The sequence below is a fragment of the Festucalex cinctus genome, chromosome 20 (assembly GCF_051991245.1).
Source record: "Festucalex cinctus isolate MCC-2025b chromosome 20, RoL_Fcin_1.0, whole genome shotgun sequence".
Taxonomy (NCBI): domain Eukaryota; kingdom Metazoa; phylum Chordata; class Actinopteri; order Syngnathiformes; family Syngnathidae; genus Festucalex; species Festucalex cinctus.
Genome location: NC_135430.1, coordinates 9,063,404 through 9,085,877, shown reverse-complemented (window position 1 = coordinate 9,085,877; position 22,474 = coordinate 9,063,404). Strand labels below are relative to the sequence as shown.

The 22,474-nt window shown below is 42.6% G+C and overlaps 1 protein-coding gene across 2 annotated transcripts in view; it reads left to right on the top strand.

The window, feature by feature from the left end:
* sugct (succinyl-CoA:glutarate-CoA transferase) overlaps nucleotides 1-22,474 on the top strand; it is a 35,716-nt gene that overhangs the window by 11,171 nt on the left and 2,071 nt on the right. For both annotated transcript variants that reach the window (XM_077509738.1, XM_077509737.1), the window contains exons 13-16: nucleotides 12,816-12,879; nucleotides 13,704-13,893; nucleotides 14,425-14,530; nucleotides 16,794-16,828. In XM_077509738.1, the coding sequence (XP_077365864.1) occupies nucleotides 12,816-12,879; nucleotides 13,704-13,867 (228 nt within the window). In that variant the 3' untranslated portion in view covers nucleotides 13,868-13,893; nucleotides 14,425-14,530; nucleotides 16,794-16,828. The remainder of the gene's footprint in view (nucleotides 1-12,815; nucleotides 12,880-13,703; nucleotides 13,894-14,424; nucleotides 14,531-16,793; nucleotides 16,829-22,474) is intronic.

Below are 22,474 nucleotides of genomic sequence, written 5' to 3'. Positions count from 1 at the left end.
TTAACTTTAAATCGGCAGTTCACGTTTGCCTTTGTGGCTTGCATTGTACCTAAAAAATCAAAACCAGCAGCATCTTTGAAGTTAATTGCCTTCAATTAATGCAAAAATAGCTCACCGGTGATTGGACACTGTGTCTTGCTAAGAAAAATGAAAGCAGAGTAGGAATGTCAACATTTATTTATTTCTAAACTTAACGTGGCACATGTCTCAGTGTACCAATTTTCCTATATTTTGTTTAAAACAAAACAAAACAAAATAAAATGTGTCTTATGTGGGATACGTATGTATCGCGATACGCATCGTATCGTGGCCCCTAGTGTTTAATAATGGGTATGTCTAGAAGATAATAAATGGAGTACTTATATCCACTAACCAACTTAGGTCCAATCTTATTGGGGAAAACATGGGCAATTGTCTGTTCAATGGAATAATTGATAGAATAATCTAAAAAATCCAAAATGACAGCACTACATAGAACATACTATTGTAAAGAACATTTTTGCCTTGAGTTCCCCTTTGCCTTGAATTTGACTTTCTTGGGTCTGTGTCGTCCTCCTTCAATTTTGGTCTCTCCCGGGGTCAGCGTCAGCGTCTCCCTTTTACGACCGCAAGCCCTCCATCCAGTAGCTGTCATCTCAAATATGCAACTAAATATGGCTTTAATATCCTGACGACTGGAGGTGCGCGTGATTTATCCCGGCTGAAAGCTAAACAACTCTGAAGTGGAAGTTGGACGTAAATCAGCTGCCTTCTCCTCGCAGCTAAACAAGCAAGGAAGCGTCCGTGCTGGGCTCGCTCCGCTGACCCCCCATGAGAAGACCGCGACTGCCTTGCTCAAGGGCCGGCAGTGCTCCTCATGCCTTTTTTTTTTTTTTTTTGGCTCCTCAACCTGTGACGAGCTCCAGCGTGCGTACCTTTGCTCCGTCTCCTATTTGAAATACAGTCCTCACTTGGACACGGCGACTATAAATAAACTTTATTACGGTCTGGAAACTGTCAAATAAAGCGAAGTTGCAGTAAAATGTTTGCAGCGGTGGCTTCCAGCGAGCTCCTGGGTCGCGGGGACCTCACACCGCCAGCACCGCTCACGTCTTCTTTAGAGGTCAAAGTGTCACGTTGGAGCTTCCAGACGGCTTGTGCGAGTGCACCAGGAAGTTTTTCTCCACTTTTAGCCTGCGAGCCAAAAAGAACACGGATGGAATCTCAGCTCCCAACATTCCAAAACATCCTTTGACGTGTTTGTCAGGCAACAGCAATGACACCTCAGTCCGTTGCGGTCACGCACCTCAAAAGTAACGTAAAATCCTGTGAATAAAATAATTTTTTTTGTCTACATAATAATGATGCAAAAGTGGCCTACTACAACGGCGTATTAGGGCAGGGGCAATATGCTGAGAAAAAAAAACTTGCAAATTTGACACTTTAGAAAGTAAACTCGTAAATTTGCGAATTTAGAAAGTGGCGTATTTGCGAGAAAAAAAAAAAGTCCGAAATTTTTGTCTCGTAAATCTGCCACTTTAGAAACTCGTAATTTGCCACTTAAGAAACTCGTAAATTTGCCACTTTAGAAACTTACAAATTTACCACTTAGGAAACTCACAAAATTACAAGTTTTTTTTCTCGGCATGTTGCCCCACCCTCTAAAAACAATATATATATTTTTTTATACGTGGGCCTAATACGCCGTTGTAACCTACTGTATTATATATTGAGGCATAAATCAAAATCATCAAAAAAAAATAAATATATATAATATTTAAAAAGCATTTTATAAACATTTACCAAAAAAATAAATAAAATTATACGTGGCCCTAATATGCCGTTGTAACCTACTGTATTATATATTGAGTAATAAATCTAAATAATCAAAAAATATATATATAAAATAATAATAATAATAATAATAATAATTAAAAAAGCATTTCATAAACATTTACCGTTCACTGTTATAAATTTATGTAAAATAAAGTACTTGTGTGTACACCGTGGACAAAATTAGTCAATCTAACAGCAGCAACAATTTTTCATGTTATCGAACACCCAGCTAATATGGTGAGGCCAATTTCGCTGTACGAGAATATTTTTGTCAGCTATGAGAGTATGAGGGAATCATTTTGAAAACTAAGTGCAGTGTGAAAAAGCCTTTAGAGAACAAGTTGGACAAAACCTACTGAGCCATTGAACCGAATCCAAAAGTTTACAAATACCCAAACAAAGTTCACTTCTAATGGGCATTTTCGCTTCATCCTTACATTTCATCTGAAAGTCCCGAGCCTTTTGTGACTAGTTCATACCACATGTCAAACCCCCTCCTTGATCTTCAGCAAATGGCACTTGCTCAATTTCCTCCACAACTGTTTCTTTTCTTGGTGTGCTCACGAACGAAAGGAAGAGGCCCTCTTCTTCATCTGCTTCCCCTCTCCGCACTTTTGTTCTTTATTGTCTGCTGATGGCGAGCTGAAAGTGTGTTTGTTCACCTGTCAGCACTCGGTGTGTTTCAGAAAAAGGGAACAAATCATCTTGGTGTCATTTTTGGCTTGTTTGCTCGCCGCTGATGGCTGAACAACCTGTTCTCTTATCACACTAATTGGCGGCAGCGGGTTCATTTCCAAAGACACTCGTACTTCAATTAGCTCCTTGGAGAACATTGGCACTGACGTGTTCATGAGCGTGCGCTCCGTCAGGAACGTCCGCGTCACGCAAGGGCTTATTTTAGGAAAAGATTTATCGCGGCGTCTTCTCCTGACGAGGAGGACGCTGCACTTCTTCTCGACGTGGCGCGGATGTTGCGGAGCCAGACGGGGACACGGGAGGATGAAGAGCGGAAGCTACCGACTGGAAGGAAGTGATGGATGGAGGGCAGTCAACCCGTGGACAGACTTGAACTAAATCCAAACTCCAACTAGCACATAAAGGGATACCTCGACTTCAGAGCACCTCAACTTACAAGGTTTTCAAGTTATGTTGCTTTTATTTTTTGGCATGTGGGCAAGGAGAGCCATGAGCGCCAAAGAAAAAAATTTCTGTGGGGATTTGAAATGTGAGTAAATTTGAGGTACAAGCTTGGTCAAATGAAACTCGTAAATCAAGGTACGACTGTATCGAATCACAACAGACGTGCGTAACTCAAATACAGTAGGAAAAGGAGCCGGAAGACGACGACGACTGCTTGAAGCGCTGACCTTGAAGCAATTCAACTTGAAGTTGAGGACAAGACGCTGCAGGTTCTCGAGAGGTGCTTCACGGTCGAAAAAGAAGAAAAAGTGTTGCAACAGCTGGACGGCGAGCGTCATGTTTGGAGCCGAGTGAAAACATGAGAGGCTTACGGGGCTGATCCAGCTCCATCAGTTGCCATGGCGACCCCCGTCCGCCGGAATCCACAAAGCGACTACAGGTCACCGTGAGGCCGTGCAAGTTAGGTGGCGTGTGATGAAAGCGGCTGAGCAAGTGCGCGCGGCATTCGACGTGGAAGGAGGAGGAGGAAGTAAGCTAAGAAACTTGCCGTAAAAGTGTCAACGACACAGCTGACAATGAGGCACTCTAAAGTGGCCACGACAGCCCAAAGCGCCACTCCACATGCTGGCTCTCAAGTTGGGGAAAAACTAGCCCCACTTGTCCCCTTCTCCCTCAATCATCCTCTCTCTTGAATTACGCGCACTCACAGCCGACAACGAGGCGCTCTAAAGAGGCCTCCAACATGCATTTTCAGGCCAGTCGCAAACATCAGGTCGTCGTGACTCCTGATGTCCTGCCGAGCGCATCGCACAGAAGTACCGTGACAAATTTTGAAGGATTAACGTTTTTCGTCAAAAAGTGCTTGAAGGAGACATTTTTCTGCGAGGCAAAACATCCTTCCATGAAACTTAGGCCTGATCACACAAGCAGACACGCCGTGTCAGGCCAAGCAAAAGCTCAAGAGTGAGTTCATGTTGACCTTCGCGCTCACTTATCTCCACTGTAAAATAAAGTGGGCCTCTGCTTTTTCTGCAACCCAGTAACCTGAAGGAGATTCCTTCAAAGCGGCAAAAACAAACGGAAACAAAGTGAAATTTGAACACGAATTCATGAGGAAGCGTTCCGCCACCTTGGACGGTAGACCGCAAACGGCTGGGGGAATCGAACCCTCGTTCCTCCGGTTCAGAGTGCCGCGCTGGCACGCCGGCGGCGGAGGCAAGAATGCACATAATGAAATGAAAATGTGTCTGCATACTTTCCCATGGAGATGGCGGAGGAGGGAGGAGGCTCCAATTAAAGGGCGACACCATAAACAGACGACTGGGCATCAGGATGGCTGAGTGGCAAACAAAAGGAGTGGGGCTGTTTGTATTTCACGTGTTATTTTTGGATGTTTGAAAGGTGTTTTATGTAACTGGAAGCTGCTAACGAGCTCAAATACCAAAATACAAAGAGCGGCAGACAAAGGGGAGTCTCTATTTTTGACTCATCCGCTGCTCGTTAAGCCGAATGCCAACAAAAGCCGTAAGGTGGCATCGTCACGTGACGCCCGGTTTGATGACACCGCCGTGAGGAGTGAGGACGCCCCACATCCGGGCTCAGCCACACCATGCTGGCATTCACAAATCTGTCTACAAACGGTTGTTGTCCTTGAACCCGAGTGGCAGTCCGGCGCCGGGTGGTACTCTGCCATTCAAGTGTTTCGTTGGCTGAGGCTGGGTTGCCCTCATCTTGGGTTGACCTCTGCCCGTTTGAAAGAGGAGTTGGTTGTAGAACCTTATGGATAAATTTACTGAGGGATTGTTAAGTGGTGTGAACACTGACCTGTATATATGACTGGATAGCCGGTAACCCATACACGCAAGTGCAAGCCGTTGAAGTCACAGGGCAGCCATCTTGTTACTCCCACCTCGTGAGCAGACTACTGTATAAACTATACGGTATACGTCCAGATGAGACATATACACCTCATAGGCAGTATCAGGCCAGAGGCAGGATGGGGTGGTTTGTGCTGGGTGCTCACTATTTTTTAACAGGTTTAAATAAATAAAAAATTAACACGTGGACGCCATATGTTGCTTTGATAACCACATTTTTCTTTTATCGCTCAGTTCCTTAGACCACAATATTAGATTTGGCAGAGGCGTCTTTTGTTGAATTAGTTATCCGTCCATCCATCTTCTTGACTGCTTATTCCTCACAAGGGTCGCGGGGGTTGCTGGAGCCTATCTCAGCTGGCTTTGGGCAGTAGGCGGGGTACACCCTGGACTGGTTGCCAGCCAATCGCAGGGCACACAGATACGAACAACCATCCACACTCACAAGCACACCTAGGGACAACTCGGAGCGCCCAATGAACCTGCCATGCATGTCTTTGGAATGTGGGAGGAGACCGGAGTACCCGGAGAAGACCCACGCAGGCACGGGGAGAGGAGAACATGCATACTCCACCCAGGAAGGCTGGAGCCTAGACTTGAACCCGAGTCCTCAGAACTGGGAGGCGGACGTGCTAACCACTCATCCGCTGTGCCGCCCCGAATTAGTTATTTCTTTAATTAAAAAAAACAAAAAATGTTTCCTCCTATACTAAACATCATTAAGCATATAATTTATACATGTATTTATTTATGGCAAGTTGTGAATATATCTGAAGTCTTCCTGTTTATGTTTAACAAATTCCTAAAACTCCAAAAAATGATGCTGTTTCTACTAAGTACGTATGCTGAGAAACGTTTCTTGGGAGGAGCATTATGGCGGACTCGCGACTTCAAAAGTCTAGCGGCTATCCAGTATTAGAGGTTCAGGCAAAATGATCTGACACATATGTAGGTTTAATAAAAGACAAAGTAAAGAAACAAAAAAGTGTTTTTATTTTCGAAAAATATATATAATGCCATTCTGTTTCATTAGATTTTGAAAATTGAATCAGTCAATTGGGATCCGTTATTGTCTACACACTGTCGTGTTGGTGTTACAAGCTGGTACGGGAAGTTTGAAGTGCAAACTGAACGCTTGTTGTGTTGCAGTTACAGATGAGTTTGTTTTGATAAACGTTTCCACAATGAAAGCGCGGTGTTCACCAGTCCAATTCATGGCATCAACTGAAAAAGAAACAAAAAATAATGGCACTATAGAGGAAGAAAACAAAAACGTATTATATGTACTTTTCGAAAATAAAAACACTTTTTTTTGTTTCTTTACTTTGTCTTTTATTAAACCTACAAATGTGTCAGATCATTTTGCCTGACCCTTTATATTCTGATCAGTGGATGTGAAGTACAGGAACTTTTTTTTTTTTTAAGCTAAATCAATAGCCTTTCATAAAAAAAAAAAAAAAAAGTGAGTGCCACAAGATGCAGGATTTTGTGGCACTTGGAGGCACTTGAGGGCATCAGTCACTCATATATTTTTTCCTTAGGCCTTTGGCCCTTATCCGAGTGTGTGTTTTTGTGTTTACTTTGCCAATAAGGATAATTCAAATTCTGATTTGACTGCAAGCATGTCGGCGAAGGAAAAAGTACTCGCACGCTAGCCAGCTCGCATGTGAGCTATCTTGTTTATCCAACATTATGTGCTCACGGCGAATGTTTTACAGCGACGACGCTTCAAAAGAAAGATGTTGGTGGAATATTACATAAATCCGAGCAACACGGCATCAGTCAAGCAAATGGGCTGAAGATGATGACCAGATGCTTTGAAGAGCTCCGTTCGTTGGGCTGAACGTTCCCAGAAGCCTCTCGCTCTGTCACACACTGGATGACATTCCGGTGAAGAATTACACTTGGAGTCGGAGGACTCGCAATCTGTCAAACGGGCTCTGCGGCAGCGTTCGCTAAGCGCTCGCTGGATGTCGGCATGCGGGACGAGCCTGATGGACGTGACGGGCCGCCGAGCTGCTTGACGCGCACGTTACCGTCTTGTCGACGTCGTCTTTACAGGACCGCGTCAACTTGTTTTGTCTCTGGGGATCCATAAAGGCTCTCGAGAGCTTCCTGAAGGGAATTGGGCTTCTCTCCTTCATGCTAAATATTCCAACATGTGGGAATATGTTGAGTTATGAATGCCTCTGCATCTCTTCCACTAGAGCTCAGTGCAGTAGGCATGTTGTGGCACAATGTGGTATTACAATGAAGGCGCAACTCTAAATTCACTCCTGCCTTACTACTACGACGGCGTATTAGGGTCACATATAAATATCTATTTTTTTTTGTTTTGTTTTTTTTAGAGAGGAAAGTAATATTCTGAGAAAAAAAACAACTCACAAATTTACAAGAAAAAACTCAAATATTTGTGACATTCAAGTTGCAAATTTGTGAGAAAAAAAACTAACATTTACAACAACAACAAAAATAGACACATTATAAAGTGGCAAATCTGCGCGAAAAAAACCTTAGAATTATGCGAAAAAAACTCACAAATTTACAAGAAAAAAAATCAATTATTTGTTACATTCAAGTGGCAAATTTGCGAGAAAAAAATCTAACAAATTTACAAAAAAAACCTCAAATATTTGCGACATTAATAAGTGGAAAATTTGCGAGAAAAAATTTCAAAAAAATCGCAGAAAAATCAAATATTTGTAACTTTATAAAGTGACAAATTTACAAGAAAAAAAACTCACAAATTTACAATAAATAAATTTGCAGATTTGCAACAAAAAAAAAAAAGAAATACGAAACTTGCATGTAATACACGTAGCCTACTCGGGTGTTTGTGCCAACTAAGTACTAAGTATTAAGCATTCACATTTTGAAGAGGCACTGCCTACGTTTTAGGGCCATTGTGTCATCATCACTCAAATTTGCCAGTTTATAATGTCTTTAGTTTATTTCTCGTAAATGTATTTTTTTTTCTTGCAAATTTGCTACTTTATAATATTCGTTTCTCTCGTTCATTTTTAGTTTTTTCTCTGAAAATTACCCCACTCTAAATATATATATATATATATATATATATATATATATATATATATATATATATATATATATATATGTACATTGTGGCCCTAATATGTCGTTGTAAAAGAAACATTTAAAATTAAAATTCTGTGGGGGTGCGAACGATGAGATGTGATCTAGCGGGGAACATCATACACAAGATTTCAAAAACTACTTCTGAACATGCCTTTTCTTTGTTCTTAACTTCTGGAAAAGTGGGTCTCAACAATGGGAAAGAAATTGAGGTTCCCAAGGTGACAACAGTTACAAAGGGCTGCATTAGAAGGCACTGGATGGAAGAATGTCAAATGAGAAGGTCAAGGTTCACGCAGGAGCTGACGAAGAAGCAGCAGCAGGAGGACCGGAAGTCCCGCTTGGCCCGCCGATGCGGGCGAGTGATGAGGAGCATAATTCATGCGCTTTATGCAACACATGCACACACGCGGCTGCTTTTGATAGCCGAGGTCAAAGCCGGAGCAGCAGGTTCAAGCAACCTCAGATCTTCTTTTTCGTCGCTGCGCATTGGCGCCCCCTCAACACTCCCCACCGCCCCCCCCACCCTGCGCCTTGATGTTGCGCTGACGTGATGTAACAGCAGGCCCGCGCGCTCCCGGGTGGGGGGGGGGTGGGGCTGCTTAGTCGACTTAATGGACCGCCACACTTGGCTTCAAAGGCTCCCAAGGGTGGGGAAGGGGATAAAGAGGAAGAAGAGGCGTGAAAAGAGACGAAGGTGAAGAAGTCATCGTCAGAGTTGGCCTGCGTCGCTACTGTACGCGTCGCCTCGTTTGCTCCTCGCGCTGCCGTCATTGTCAAGTGCAAGTCAAGTCGAGTATGTGCAAGTTTTAACCGGCAACTTCCAAACAGGTCCCAAGTTACTGTCAAAAATTAAGTCAAGTCATATCCCTGCTAAAAAAAAAAAAGAAAGTCGGGTGTTAAACTCGTGCTTCACCACAACATGTATGTGCTACTAAGGCATTTTTAATCGCACAACATTTTAATGGTCCCAAAACAGTCTGTATTGTGCATTATTTTTAGGACTAGGCGAGTACATTTCTTTACAATACTTTCTTTACAATATGTTATACAGCATTCTGATTACTATTACGTTTGTAGAATATGAATTAAGCAGCAAAATGTACCCGTTTCTATCCATCTCAAGGGGCGGCCATTCTGTCACTTGCTGTCTGAAAATGCCATCAATGTTTCTCATAGCTCAAGTGATGACCAATCACAGCTAAGCGTCAGAAAACAGGTGAGGCCATGATTGGTCTATATGGCAATGACCAATCAAGGTTCACCTGTTTTCTAACTATGTTGACCCGAGTCCTGAACAACTGTGATTAGGGATGTAACGATAAGCAAAATATCGTGAAATCGTGATATTAAAACTGCCACAATATCGTCGCGTCATGTTCACGATATTTAAATGCAGCACATCATTTAAAAAAAAAAAAAAGTCAGGTTGATTTCCATTTGTGCAGTTCTAGCACCCTCTGGTGGCTAGTTTTTTTTTAGTTTAATTTAATTTTTATTAAGAATGTTTTGGCCCTTCTATGTTTAAAATCTACACTGTGGACGAACTCAATGTGTGCATGCATTAACATAACATAATAATAAAAATAATAATAATAGTAACGATGTTATGGACAAAAGCACAATATTGTGCTTTTTTTTAGTATGACCTCATGTTTTTTACAATATTGTGACCTTTTTTAAATATCGCCAACCTCCCCAACAATATCGTGATAATTATCGTATCGTGAGCTTCATATCGTTATATCGTATCATGACATTTCTATATCGTTACATCCCTAACTGTGATGTCATTTTCAGTCAACAGCAAGTGTGCAAAATGGCCGCCCCCTGAGATGGATAAAAACGAATGGATTTTGACGCTTAACTCACCTTCCACAAATCCAATATTAATCAGAATATTGTGTTTAGACTAGTGGGGCTACATAGAACAAAATATTGTAAAGAAACTTTTTGGGTTGACCTACACTTTAAACGCAGTTGAAACTTCGTTCTTGTTTATAAAGCTATTGGTGAGCTAAACTGTAATTTTAATGTCCGGGGAAGTCAGATGTCGTCTATTATGTTTGACTCGTAAACCTTAATGCCATTGCCATTCTTGTCATGTCTGGGGTCACGCCAGGGTTATGTTTGAGATCATGACCTGTTAAGTTTAGGTTCATGACCGTGAGGTCAAGTGTCTGTTTTGTACTGATGTAACCATCATCTGGTTTCAACTGGAAAGATGCTATGTGATGTCAGGACCTGTGCGATGTCAATCTTTAATCCTTTACTTAGTGATAACCAATCAGATCGATTCACTGTCTGTACTAGCGTTCTGAGAATTGTTTGTGTTTGCCGGATGATTGCTTTCTGTCCCTCTGTGCAACTCTTTGTTTCTCGTCGAGTCAAGTTAGTTGTACGCCTCTCGATGTGAATAAATAGTTAAGACCTTATTTGTGTCTGCGCTTTGGGATCCAACCTTCAGCACACGACAATTCTTGTCTTCCTGAATTAACGTAAGACTAAAATAAAATATAAATGTGATTTTCTTCTTTGTTTGTTCCCCTCCCTTTCTTTCCTTTCTAAAGCAAAAACATTCTCGAAAATACAAATTTTTAAGTTGTGTAGTTCAAGTCGAGCCTTTCAGTCCCACGTCTTAAAGACCGCCCGATGAAACTGACAGGTGCACACCGTTGTGATGTCACAAATGGACCAGCCACCCATCCATCCATCCATTTTCTTGACCGCTTATTCCTCACAAGGGTCGCGGGGGGTGCTGGCGCCTATCTCAGCTGGCTCTGGGCAGTAGGCGGGGGACACCCTGGACCTGCCAGCCAATCGCAGAGATGGACCAGCCATTGAGGGGAAAAAAAAAAAAAAAAAAAAACTTCTCCAGGTTTAGCATAAGTGAGACCAAAAATTGGTGAGTTAAGTTTGCCTTGAGTCAAACTTCGTGAGTAGAGTCACCCACCTCTCTGGCGCTGCAAAACGGCTGAAAGCAGCCATGGAAAAGTTAAGTGAAGCAACCCGTCATTGTCATCATCATCATCATCATCGTGGCTTCCATGTTTCACCTCCTTCATGTTCGTGTCACACACGCCTCGCAGTCTTCACCCTTAACGACTTTTGACTTGTTTGCATGACGAGCTGGAAAATCGTTGAGAAGAACAAGGTGCGTGCGTGCGTGCGCGTGTGTGTGTGTAAGCGCGACGGCCATATGGATGCAATGATACCCCGCATAACAAGCAGCTAACATGGCACACACACATGCGTGTAATCAGACACACTTGAAACTCGTGAGTCACTTTTGGATCGAAGGAGCTCGTGTGAGCGTCGGAAGACATTTGGGTTCTGTTGTCGTCTTGCGTGTGCACGTGAAGGCTCCGTCCCGCTCTGGAGCACATCTGCAGCACATCTGGACCTGACCGGCCGGCTCCTGTTTTTGACACCCACGGGCTGTCAATCATCACTACAGTTCGGCCTTGACTTACGAGTAGAGATGTTCGATACTATTTTTTTTTCTTTCCCCCAGACCGATGCAACTTGTATCGAGGACTACTCAAGATTTGAGTACTCATACTTGTATCTTACAAGTATGAGTACTCAAATCTTGAGTAGTCCTCGATACCAAGTGGGGATGTCACGATATACAAAAATCACTATATGATATTATCATGATATGAAGGTCACAATACGATAATTATCACGATATTGTGGGGAGGTTGGCGATGCATTAAATGGTCACATTGTTAAAAAAATGACCTTATACTAAAAAAAATATTGTACTTTTGTACATTACAACAATGCATATAAACAACCTAAATTCTCTAATAACACTTAATATTGAGGCAATTACTTGCTAATGCACGCTAGGGATGTAATGATAATGGCAATATCGCGATATTGCAATATTACAACTGCCATATATCGTCGTCATCATGTCACGATATTAAAAGCAGCACATCTTTGGAAAAAGTTGGGTTGATTCCCATTTGTGCAGTTCTAGCACCCTCTGGTGCCTAGTTTTTTTAGTGCAGTTTAATTTTAACAATGCATGTTTTGGCCCTTTTATGTTTAAAATCCCCGCTATTGGTTAGATGAAAGGGCATGTCATATGCTTGTGAACCGTGTCAATATGTGGAGGAACTCAATGTGTACATGCATTAGCAAGTAAGTGCCTCAATATGAAGTGTTATTAGAGATTGTAGGTTGTTTATATGCATTGCTGTAATGTACCAAAGCACAATATTTTGTTTTTTTAGTATGACCTAATTTTTTACAATAATGTGACCTTTTTTTTTTCTCCCCACAATATCGTGATAATTATCGCATCGTGACCTTCATATCGTGATATCGTATTGTGATGTTTGTATATTGTTACATCCTTAATATTGAGTTCCTCCATATATTGACTCCCTTCACAAGCATATTAAGCGGCCCTTCATCTGACCAATAGCGTGGCTTTTAAACATAGAAGGGCCAAAACATGCCTTGTGAAAATTAAACCACTAAAGAACTAGCCACCAGAGGGTGCTATAACTGTACAAATGGAAATCAACTGCCTTTATCAGATGTGCTGCTTTTAATATCGTGACTTGACCACGAGGATATATTGTGGCAGATTTCATATTGCGATATTGCCATTATTGTTACATCCCTAATACCAAGTACCAATGCCACGCATACTTTTATGGCTGTCAAATCAAAGTGTGAACTCTGGAGATTAATTTTAATTATTTATAGCGTTCATCGTTCAAAAAAATTAACTGCATTCGATTAAGTTTCTGTGAGCGTCACGACGGCCAGCTCACTTTTGGCAATTTATTGAGCAGGAGAAGAAGTCAAATATGCAAATGAAAAAAAAACAAAAATAGGATGATGTAATGGTATGTGTGTGTGTTTGTGCAGGTGAAACACAACGGGCTCATGCAGGAGATGAAACATCCCACCGCAGGACGCATCACCGTGCCTGGTCAGCGCACACACGCACACTCACACAGTGTATGAGTTGAGCTCATTAGTGCCACTTTTAATGTTTTCTTTACTGGGGGGGGGGGAATCGTTCCCACTGTCATCTGTAAGTTGTTTTTATTCCCGCCTTCATTTGTCAGTCTGTAGCGGAAGCAAAGTGTCAGACAGACAATACGATGATGAAGAGTGAGGAGGAGGAGGCGGCGGGGAAGGTCGCAGGCGTCATCCGTGACGTCAGCTTTCACGACTCCTTTACATTTCATCCAATTCAACTTCTAACTCTAAACTTTTTCTGTGAGTGGCGACTCACCATCGTGTCAGTTGAAAAACTAGTTGGAGCCCTTTAAACACATTTACATTTATTAAAATTATTATTTTTTTTTATTATTTTTTTTACAGTGGACCCCCGCTATAAAAAAAAAACTGCAAATAATAGACACTATTCATAACTGTCATGAAAAAAAAAGATTATTTTTTTTTTCCCGTCCTGAAAAAAGCTGAATCACTTCTCCACCTCAATGAGTGCTTGCTTTACTGGAAAATGGCCCCATAAAAATAAAAAAATAAAAATGAAACATTTTATATTTAAACACAAAAATGTTCAATCAAATCCTATCATCTCATTGAATGAAATTCCGCTAGCTTAATGCTAACACATCGCGCTAAACAAACGTGTCCGCTTTTCCTTGCCGTCAATTCCACCGAATCGCTTCCAGTTGAGCTCAGTGCTGCCCGGCATGTTTGTGGCACAAGGTGGTACTGCACTAAAGGCGCTAGCTAGCTATATTTCCCGCCACGTGTCACATGATGTCACTCTTGGCACAGGTCCAGCGGTTCGCTACAGCAGCTTCACCCACAGTGAGCCCACGCCCCCTCCTGTGATTGGCCAGCACACGGTGCAGGTGCTGCGGGATGCCTTGGCCTATAGCGATGACATCATCAAGGAGCTGCTGGAGTCGGGAGCCGTGGCCCAGAACCGAGTGTGCTGATTGGTTGCTAGCCAAATCGTTTAGTGGTAGGAAGTAATCAATTACGAATACTTGAGAACTGGACTTGACTTGAGTATTAATTTTCCTGATGATTTTATACTTGACATTTGAAAATAGAAATCTGCACTTTGTGTGTTTTATATTCTACACCCAATCATGGCTCAGCTTCAGAAAACAGGTGAGCCGTGATTGGTCATTACCTGAGCAACTGTGATGTCATTTTCGGTCGACAACAAAATGGTGAATGTTGTTTAGGCCACATAGAGCATATTTTTGTAAAAACATTTTTTTTCGGTTGACTTCCCTTTCAGTAAAAGAGTTGAAATAGTACTACTACTGTTCCCAGAGTCTGTTTTTGACATGGACTTTGTACATAAGGACAGCACGTGACTAATTTTGCCACCTCTGGATTTATTTTGTTATACGTCAACAAGATGTTGCTGCTGAAAAAGCCGTGAAAAAAAAGTGAGCGCCTTCTCCTGAAAACAAACCCAATCTGCTCCAGACGATTATAATGACCGCAGGCCCAATGCTAACGCTAACTGTCATTCCGCTAGCCGTCACAACAACAACGCCAGACCCGTGACGTGCGGACAGGAAGCTGAGGCGAGGCGCGGAGGCCCGAGCGGCCGGATGGCTGATCGCTGACCCCTTCGGATGTACGTAAGTCATCAGCTCTTTAAGTGTCCCTGACTGTCTCACATCTGGAGCGCGTGCAGGAACCGGAGGCTTTTTTTTTTTTTTTGCCTCCTGATGCCGATCGCAGGCACACTGACATCAATGATACTTTTATTTTGAAGGCTTGCAGCTGCAGCTGGAAAGCCACTCAGAGACTCACAAAAGTCAAATCCAAACATTTAAAAAAAAGAAAAAAAAAAGTGATTTGAAGCATTTGACACCGCTGCACAGTTCGGCTCGGGGGGCCATTTGTGGCCAGCTGTCTGTCACAAGTACTCACACGCTGTACTTCGGAAGTACATATACAGAAACCGCGTTAAACGACAACAACAACAACAAAACAGTAGTTTTGATTCAACTTCTGTACTTCAGTAAAAGTAAATAAAAAGTACAGACAAATATGTACTTACAATACAGTGTTCGCTCCTCTCTGTTGTGCAGATATTTTGTTGTGCAATTTTTAAACAAGACAATTGTGCGAAAATGTAAATACCTCTATGAGAAAAGTGTATAAAGTGTGTGATGAGGAGTTTTACAGCCTTAAAACATTTATAATAAATGTAAAAAAATAAAGATGACTACTTAATTAAAGGGATACTTGACTCATTGAACAATTTTCAGCAGTGAAAAGTTCATATTTTGTCCAGAATGAATTTGATAACTTCATTATTTTTCATGTACAATTAATACCTTTAAAAGTAATTTTTCTACTTGCTATCAACTGATGATGACATCACCTGTGCTGAGGAAGAAGGTAACAGCCAATCATGGCTCACCTGTTTTCTGAGTTTGGTCAGTAAACTGAGCCATGATTGGTCGTTACCTACTTGCTCAGCACAGGTGATGTCATCATCAGTCGACAGCAAGTAGAAAAATGTACTTTTTAAAGCTATTAATTGTAAATGAAAAATAATGACGTTACCCCATTATTTCTACACAAAATCTTAACTTTTTACTTCTGAAAATGGCTCAATATGTAACCACAGCGGTAAACGAGGGAACGCTCTACCTGCTCTACCGCTCTAACATATTTCTATGGGCTGAAATATGTACCACCAGAGTAGTATCATTTAGAACTAAACATATCAATTCAATCAAGATTCAAACGAGCTCCAATATTTTTTTTTTTAAGTATGGCTTTGTATGTCTTTATAGATATTTATTAGGTATCGTTTTCAGGCCAATAACCGGCCTTATTTCAAGGTATTGGTGTTATCAACTGCGTCCGATACCAGTACCGATACCCAATAAGAGCTATAATTTAGAAATTAGAAAAATTGAAAATAGCCTTTAATCTTACGCAATTTTGCGAAAAATATTGTATTGGTTTATTTGATTAATTTTATGTATCAAAAGCATGAGTGGTATTGCTACTTGGTATCGTGACTATTCAAGAGTTGAGCCACATATTTCAGCCAAAATGGGGGAAAAAAAAACCCTCTGCAAACTACTGAGTTTTCCGCTTACAAAAAACATCACATTTAAAAAACCTGCCTGACAAACACGTGGTGGTTGTTTGGAGCTGGAACAACTTCATTGAGGAATATTAATTTGAAACGGAACAACTGAAAACTAACAGTGTAATTGCTGAGCACCAACGCGTTTCATAATTAAGGGGATGGAACGTCAACGTGACTCGTGCATATTTTTCCATTTTTCCCATTTTCCGTTTGTGGTCCTCTGGAGAAAAAAAGTTTGGGATTGATCGATGGCATTTGAAAGTCGTCACGACGTCTTTCATGTGGAAGACAATAAGGAAGGTCTGCGGTGGCCGTCCAAGTAGCTGTGGTCTTGGCAGACGCGTCTTCACACGCATGCACTGGCTGCAGGGCCGGGACTCCCTCATATGACGTCCAGCGGGAGTTTCTCTGGAAAACACTTCCTGGCGTTGGCCGCAGGGAGGGAGGGAGGGATGGAGGGAGGTGGCGTGCAGCTGGAGCAGCTGCATTTCCTATTAAAACACACCTCAAAACACACACACACACCTGCTGGGTCCAGTCTGGGCAGGATGTGTACTCCGGGTTACCATGGCAACCAGTTCTTCTCACAAGAAACAAGATGGATCCAACAGAGCTGTGTTCAAATGGCGAGACTCAAAGTGAAGTTGATTTTCCGTTTGCAAGGTGTTTTCAGTTACAAGTGTGGTTGCGTAGCAAATTCAATTTGTATCTCATGGCCACCACTGTAGTTGGTTTGAAGAATAAATCAAATGTTTTTCATTTCTAAGTCTGATTTTTGTGTGTTTTAGGAAGGATTCCCGGCATGAAGCAATCCTCTTTGATGGTGAGTCACGCTTCCTTTTTTTTCGACATCTAATGAAGTTGGTTAGGACCCCACCCTAACGTCTAGTCACAACATCCCCCACCATCCAGTGCCCCCCGCCCGCATTCTTGTTATTCTTTTGGCTCCTCAAGTCACGTGACCTCCTCTTTTCTTTAGCTTAGCGCTACAATTAGCTTCACGCCGGGCCCCCTTCATTTGCCGTCTCATCTTTGTCTCTCGCTTCGATTCAACCCTGACACACCGCACCCCCCAAGCATCACCCCAAAACCACTCACCCCCGCCCGTCCGACCTCCAGCCGAACTCTGATGGGCAGAGTTGAAAGTTGCGACAAGACAAAAACTGGACGCTTACTCACGTGTTTTTTGGGCGGTGAGCAAACGTTCTCTCAACTCCACATTTTAAGCTTCCATACAAAGGAAAATGTATTCCGTATCTTTAAAAAAAAAAAAAAAAAAAAAAAAAAAAAAAAATTATAATTTCCTCCCAACAGATGATTGGCTGCCTGTGCCCTGTGATTGGTTGGTGACCAGTCGATATGTACAGTGGCATAGGTTTCCAATTCCATTCATGGAGAGAACACAAAAAGAGGATTCGAACCCGAAACCTCAGAAGCGTGAGCCGGATGTGCTAACCGCTTTTTCCAGAGTGCTGCCCCATCGCTAACTTTTCATCAGAAACGCGTACGCAACGTGAATCAGCATATCAGACAGCTGTGCGTGCGCGCGCGCGTTTCTTGTTTACATTGTGTGCGAGCAGGCCGTCATAATACAGCTGTGCGCGCTCAGCGTCGCCGAGTGAATCACCATCTTTGTTTACTCCGTCTGTGCACGTTCTGAAACACATGATGCCGTCGCTTCTCGTGTTCGGGAATCGAGCCAGGAATTCACAAAATGTCCAAATGGATCGTCGGGTGGGCGTGGCCAGGGGGCGTGGCCACCATTCTCAACTTGCTCTTTTCGCGAGTCAAAAGACCGCTTGAGGCTCTGACTTCGCGACTTGGCCAGAATTTTTGCAGTTTTACTGCATTTTCATTACAGGTAGGCGTGGCTGATTTAGAGTGCCTCGGTGTCTGCCCTGAGTGCCTGAATGTCATGGAGAAGAGGTGGTAAAGCAAAGAGGGAAAAAAATGAGTCTGATGTGAGAGCCAGCTTGTTTACCGGGGCTTCAATTAGGGCTGCTCGCTTATGAAGAAAATATTAATCATAATTATTTTGGTAATAATTGAAATCATAATTATGATGATCTTTTTTTTTTTTTTGGTACGAAGCAAGAAAATGTTTAACATAAAAAAAAATTATGACTTAAAATTCTTTGAAACACTAATTATGCAAGTTCCTTTTGGATGAAACAAAATTTCTTAAAATAGTTATTTTAAAATTTAAAAAAGGTGCAAATGTATAAATTTAAACAACTCAAAATTAGTATGCATAATCTTTTTTTATGCAGATTTTGTAATTGTGGAGTGTAATAATTGAAGTTGTAATTGAATTTTTGATTTTTGATTAATTGCACAGCCCTCAGTTTGCTATGGCTGCTTTAGAGCCCCTCGGTGTCCGCCCTGAGTGCATGCATGTCATGGAGAAGAGGTGGGAAAGCGAAGAGGAAAAAAAAAAACAATCTGACGTAACAGCCGGCATATTTATCGGGGATTCGGGCCGGCGTGGCTACTTTAGAGCGCCTCGTCGTCCTTGTCTATCTGGTGGAATATATTCCAACCACTGGAGGCTTTAAGTGGAAATACTTTTGTGGCTTCAGCATGCCGTTATGTCACGGTTTGACATCTGCGGGAATCACCTATTTGTGGATGTTTATTTTTCATTTTATTTTATAGTTTGGGGATCGGGGGACTAACACCTGTTTGACTTATTCTTGAATTTTTGGCGCAAAAAAAACCAAACAACTCGTTAACTATAATGACAACGATTCTGAAATCCCAATCAATCCTCCTAATGAATCCACTTTAACACGAGTGATGCACGTACACACGGAGGTGCGAAAGAGGAAGTTCCCGAAGTTGTTTTGAAGTTTGACGTCGGTTGCACCGTGTTTGCGTGCGCGCGCACGCGTTTCCGATGTCTTTCCCAGACGCGCGAGTCACGAGCGGGTCAGCCAGAGTGACTCAGCGCTCCCGCTGGAAAAGGCCAGCGGGAACTCCAGCTCGTCTTCCTCACGATTTGAAGGGGAACCTCACGGTGGAATGGGCGTCGGTCTCGGGCCAAGGGGCAGGCGGCACCTTGCCGCTTCCCACCCTCCGTTGCCGTCCACTTCCTGTCATGTGACCGCTTTCCTCTGGTCGACTTCTGGAAGCGCTCTGGGGTTTTTTTCTGTCTTTGCGCGTTATTGGTGCTTCCTGTCGTTTGGCAACGGCGGAAGATTCCCATTGGCGTCCACTTCCAACAACCGCAATAAGACCAAAGAAGAAAATAAACCTTTTCCGCAGCTCCCAGGTTTTTTTTTGTTTTTTTTTTAAACCCAGCCAAGTGTGCAAGCGTTTTTTTCTTTGTCTGAGGGATTGTTTGTCTCAAATCAACCTGCGACCAGTCCATTCATCCATCCTACGATGAGTGCTAGAAAACTTCATGCAACGAAGCGTCCAATCTGTTTAACTCTTGCCCATCATCACAATGCGGGCACGCACACACGCACCGTGATTCACACCGTGAGTCACGGCGTGCGCGTGCGCGCGCCGACGGGACGTGTGGGCGCACCGTCGCCGCCACCGTCAGCGTGAGACGGGTCGCCGCCCTGATCTGCTCCGCTAGACTGCCGAGACGCTGCCGCCGCACACTCGCACAGGCGTGTCTAGACGGACCATCTGACCCGCGCGCGCGCACGCACGCACACAGATGGACGCTGGCAGTTTTTTCGCCGTGACCAAAAAGTTGACTGGAGAAAGTTTTGTGGGCCAAACTGGGACTCATGAGGTCGTAAGAGGTCACGTCTATGGGAGTGTGTGTGTGTGTGCGCGCGTGGGCGTGTGTGTTGACGTACTTGTGTCATTTCCTTCTCCATTAAGCGCTAATCCTATGTTGAGCAAGCTGAGTAAAATGAGCAGAACAGGAAATTAAAAAAGACGACGCGGATTGAGTGTGTGCGTGTGCGCGCGCGTGCGCATGTTGGTGTGACATCTGAAGGCCAGACAGTAATTGAGTTTGATTGATACGAGTCGAGTGTGCTAACGTAGCTAAGGCGCTAGTCGCGATAGATAAACCTCAAGGGGAGGAAATTAGAGATGTTCGATTCCATTTTTTTTTTCAGGCCGATACCATTACGGGTACTCAATTCTTCTGCCAAGTACTGATTCAATTTGTATTGTTGATACATAGAATCCCCCCCCCCCCCCCCCCCCCTCCACATGTACTGATACATTGAAATAAGGCAGGGTATCGACTCGATACCGATACCTGGTATCAGTACTCGCCCATCCCTGAAGGAAATCGTCGTCATTGGCATCACCTTTACCCACTGAGAAAGCAGCACTTTTTCCCGGGCGTCCTCTTTCAAAGCACTTTCTTGTGTTTTACTCACAAAATGGAAAGGGACTTTTCACACTGCACTTAGCAAAGTTGCCGCAGAGCCCCAATTGGTTGTGTATGTGCTACAAGAGCTGGTGGATAGAAAGCCATGTTGCCATGAAAGCCATGTTTGAGTTAACGCTAAATCTGGAACGCGTACCGTGACACCAAAGTCGAACAACCGGCGGGAAAAGCCTCCCTTTGACTTTGTGGTTGGTAAGCACTTCCTAATATGGGCAAGCGATGCAGGAACTTCCTAATATGGGCAAGCTTGTTGCACTTGGGCGCTGTCATCCATGATTGGTGCAAGAAAACCGAGTGCAGTGTGAAAAGGTCTTACCTCCATTACATCCCCTGTCTCTGTCTTTCTGTCCATCTGTTCTATATTAATCGAAAACTATTTCAGTGAGTCGTTGAGAGAGCTTGTTGAACTTCAAAAGTATTATAATTACTCCCTCTGAAGAGTAAATATTTTCCGATTGCCGTCGCAGACAATTAATGGAAGACATTTTACAAACAGCTGCTTTTATTTTGGAAAACAGTGGTCGACATTTTTTTTTTTCAGATTTTCTGACAGATCTTAAGGACCAAACCAGCAACTGAGTCATAATTAGTTTGTTTGTGCTTTTTTTGCACGTTTCATTTTGAAACAATGTTCTTAAAATAATCGTGAGTTGCAGCCCCACTTTTAACCCTCTTATGTCAGAGGTCTCCAAGTCTGGTCCTGATTATTTGATTCAGGTGTGTTGGAGGAGGGAGACATGCAAAACAGGCTGGATAGGTGCTCTCGAGGACCGGACTTGGAGACTCTCAATCTAAGGTGACCTTGAGCGCCGCAAATAAAAGGCATTTTTGTGGCTAGGGATGAGTGAGTACTCATAGTACACTCTTGTGGCCATGTTACGGTCAGTAAATAGAAAATTGACATTAATTTCTTTACATTTTAAGGAAAAATACTATATTGGAATATGTAGGTGTTTTTTTAAATTATGGGCAAAATTTTATGTATCCATTTTTTTTTTTTTGTATTGAACATTCCTAATTATTCCTCTCATTATTTTTCTTCTGTCTTTGTCACACATGTGAAGCGTTCCGTTCTGCTCTCTTGCTCCAAAAGTTTCCGTTTGACATAATCATACGCAGACGTTTATGTTTTGTTGTTTGAAACTTTAATGTGAAGCAGAAAAGTCCAATAAATTAGATCAGAAAAATGTCACAAGCACATTTTTACATCAAAGCCATGATTTCCATATTTACAGAATAAAAAATAGGCTTTTTATTCTTCGTCCTTCTTGTTCAGTGTCAACAACACAAACATTTCCTCCTTGTTATTGTTCTTTTTTTGTGTGGGGGGAAGTTGGCAAACAATACGTTTTTTTGGTGAAACGCTGGAAAACGACATTTTCTTGCTCCCCATGAAACACAGAAATGTGGAGGAGCAAAGCATTGTGGGAATTGTAGGAGGAGGACACACTTGACACCGGTCAGTCTTTTGGGGGCACAAATGTACATTTAGGAAACTTGAGCTCACGTTCCAGCGTATTCACACACACTCGCACCTACACACTCACACACACGAACCTCTTTGGTGTCCGAAACGAACTAAAAGTGGAGAAGAAAAAAAAGTGACGCTGGTGAACATTTGACCAATCAAATAGCTCCATGCGCGGCTAGCAGGTGGTTAGCTGGTTGCTATGCTAACGTCGTCGCCAGTGATGTCAGCGGACATTTTGTGTGTTTGACGGCGGGGAATCGAACCTGTGACCTTGAGTCTCGCTATAGTGCAAAAACAGTTCGCAAACAACAACACATAACATTATCATCATCATCATTATTATTATTATCATCATTATTATTAACATAATATTATTCATATATTTAGTGACGGTAAACATCAGAACACGGTAACCATGGTAACAGAAGTGTTTGGTTCCAGCAGCCAAGCCAACTTGTTTCATTCAAGTATTCTCAACACACACGCACATACACGCAAGCACGCGCGCACACACATACGTCCATCTTTCTTCCTGGTGCGTTTAAAAGAGTCAGCAAACAAAAGAAAAAAAGAGGAAGTTGCTAATACAGTGAATCCCCGCAATATCGCAGTTCATTGTTTGCATGGATCGATAA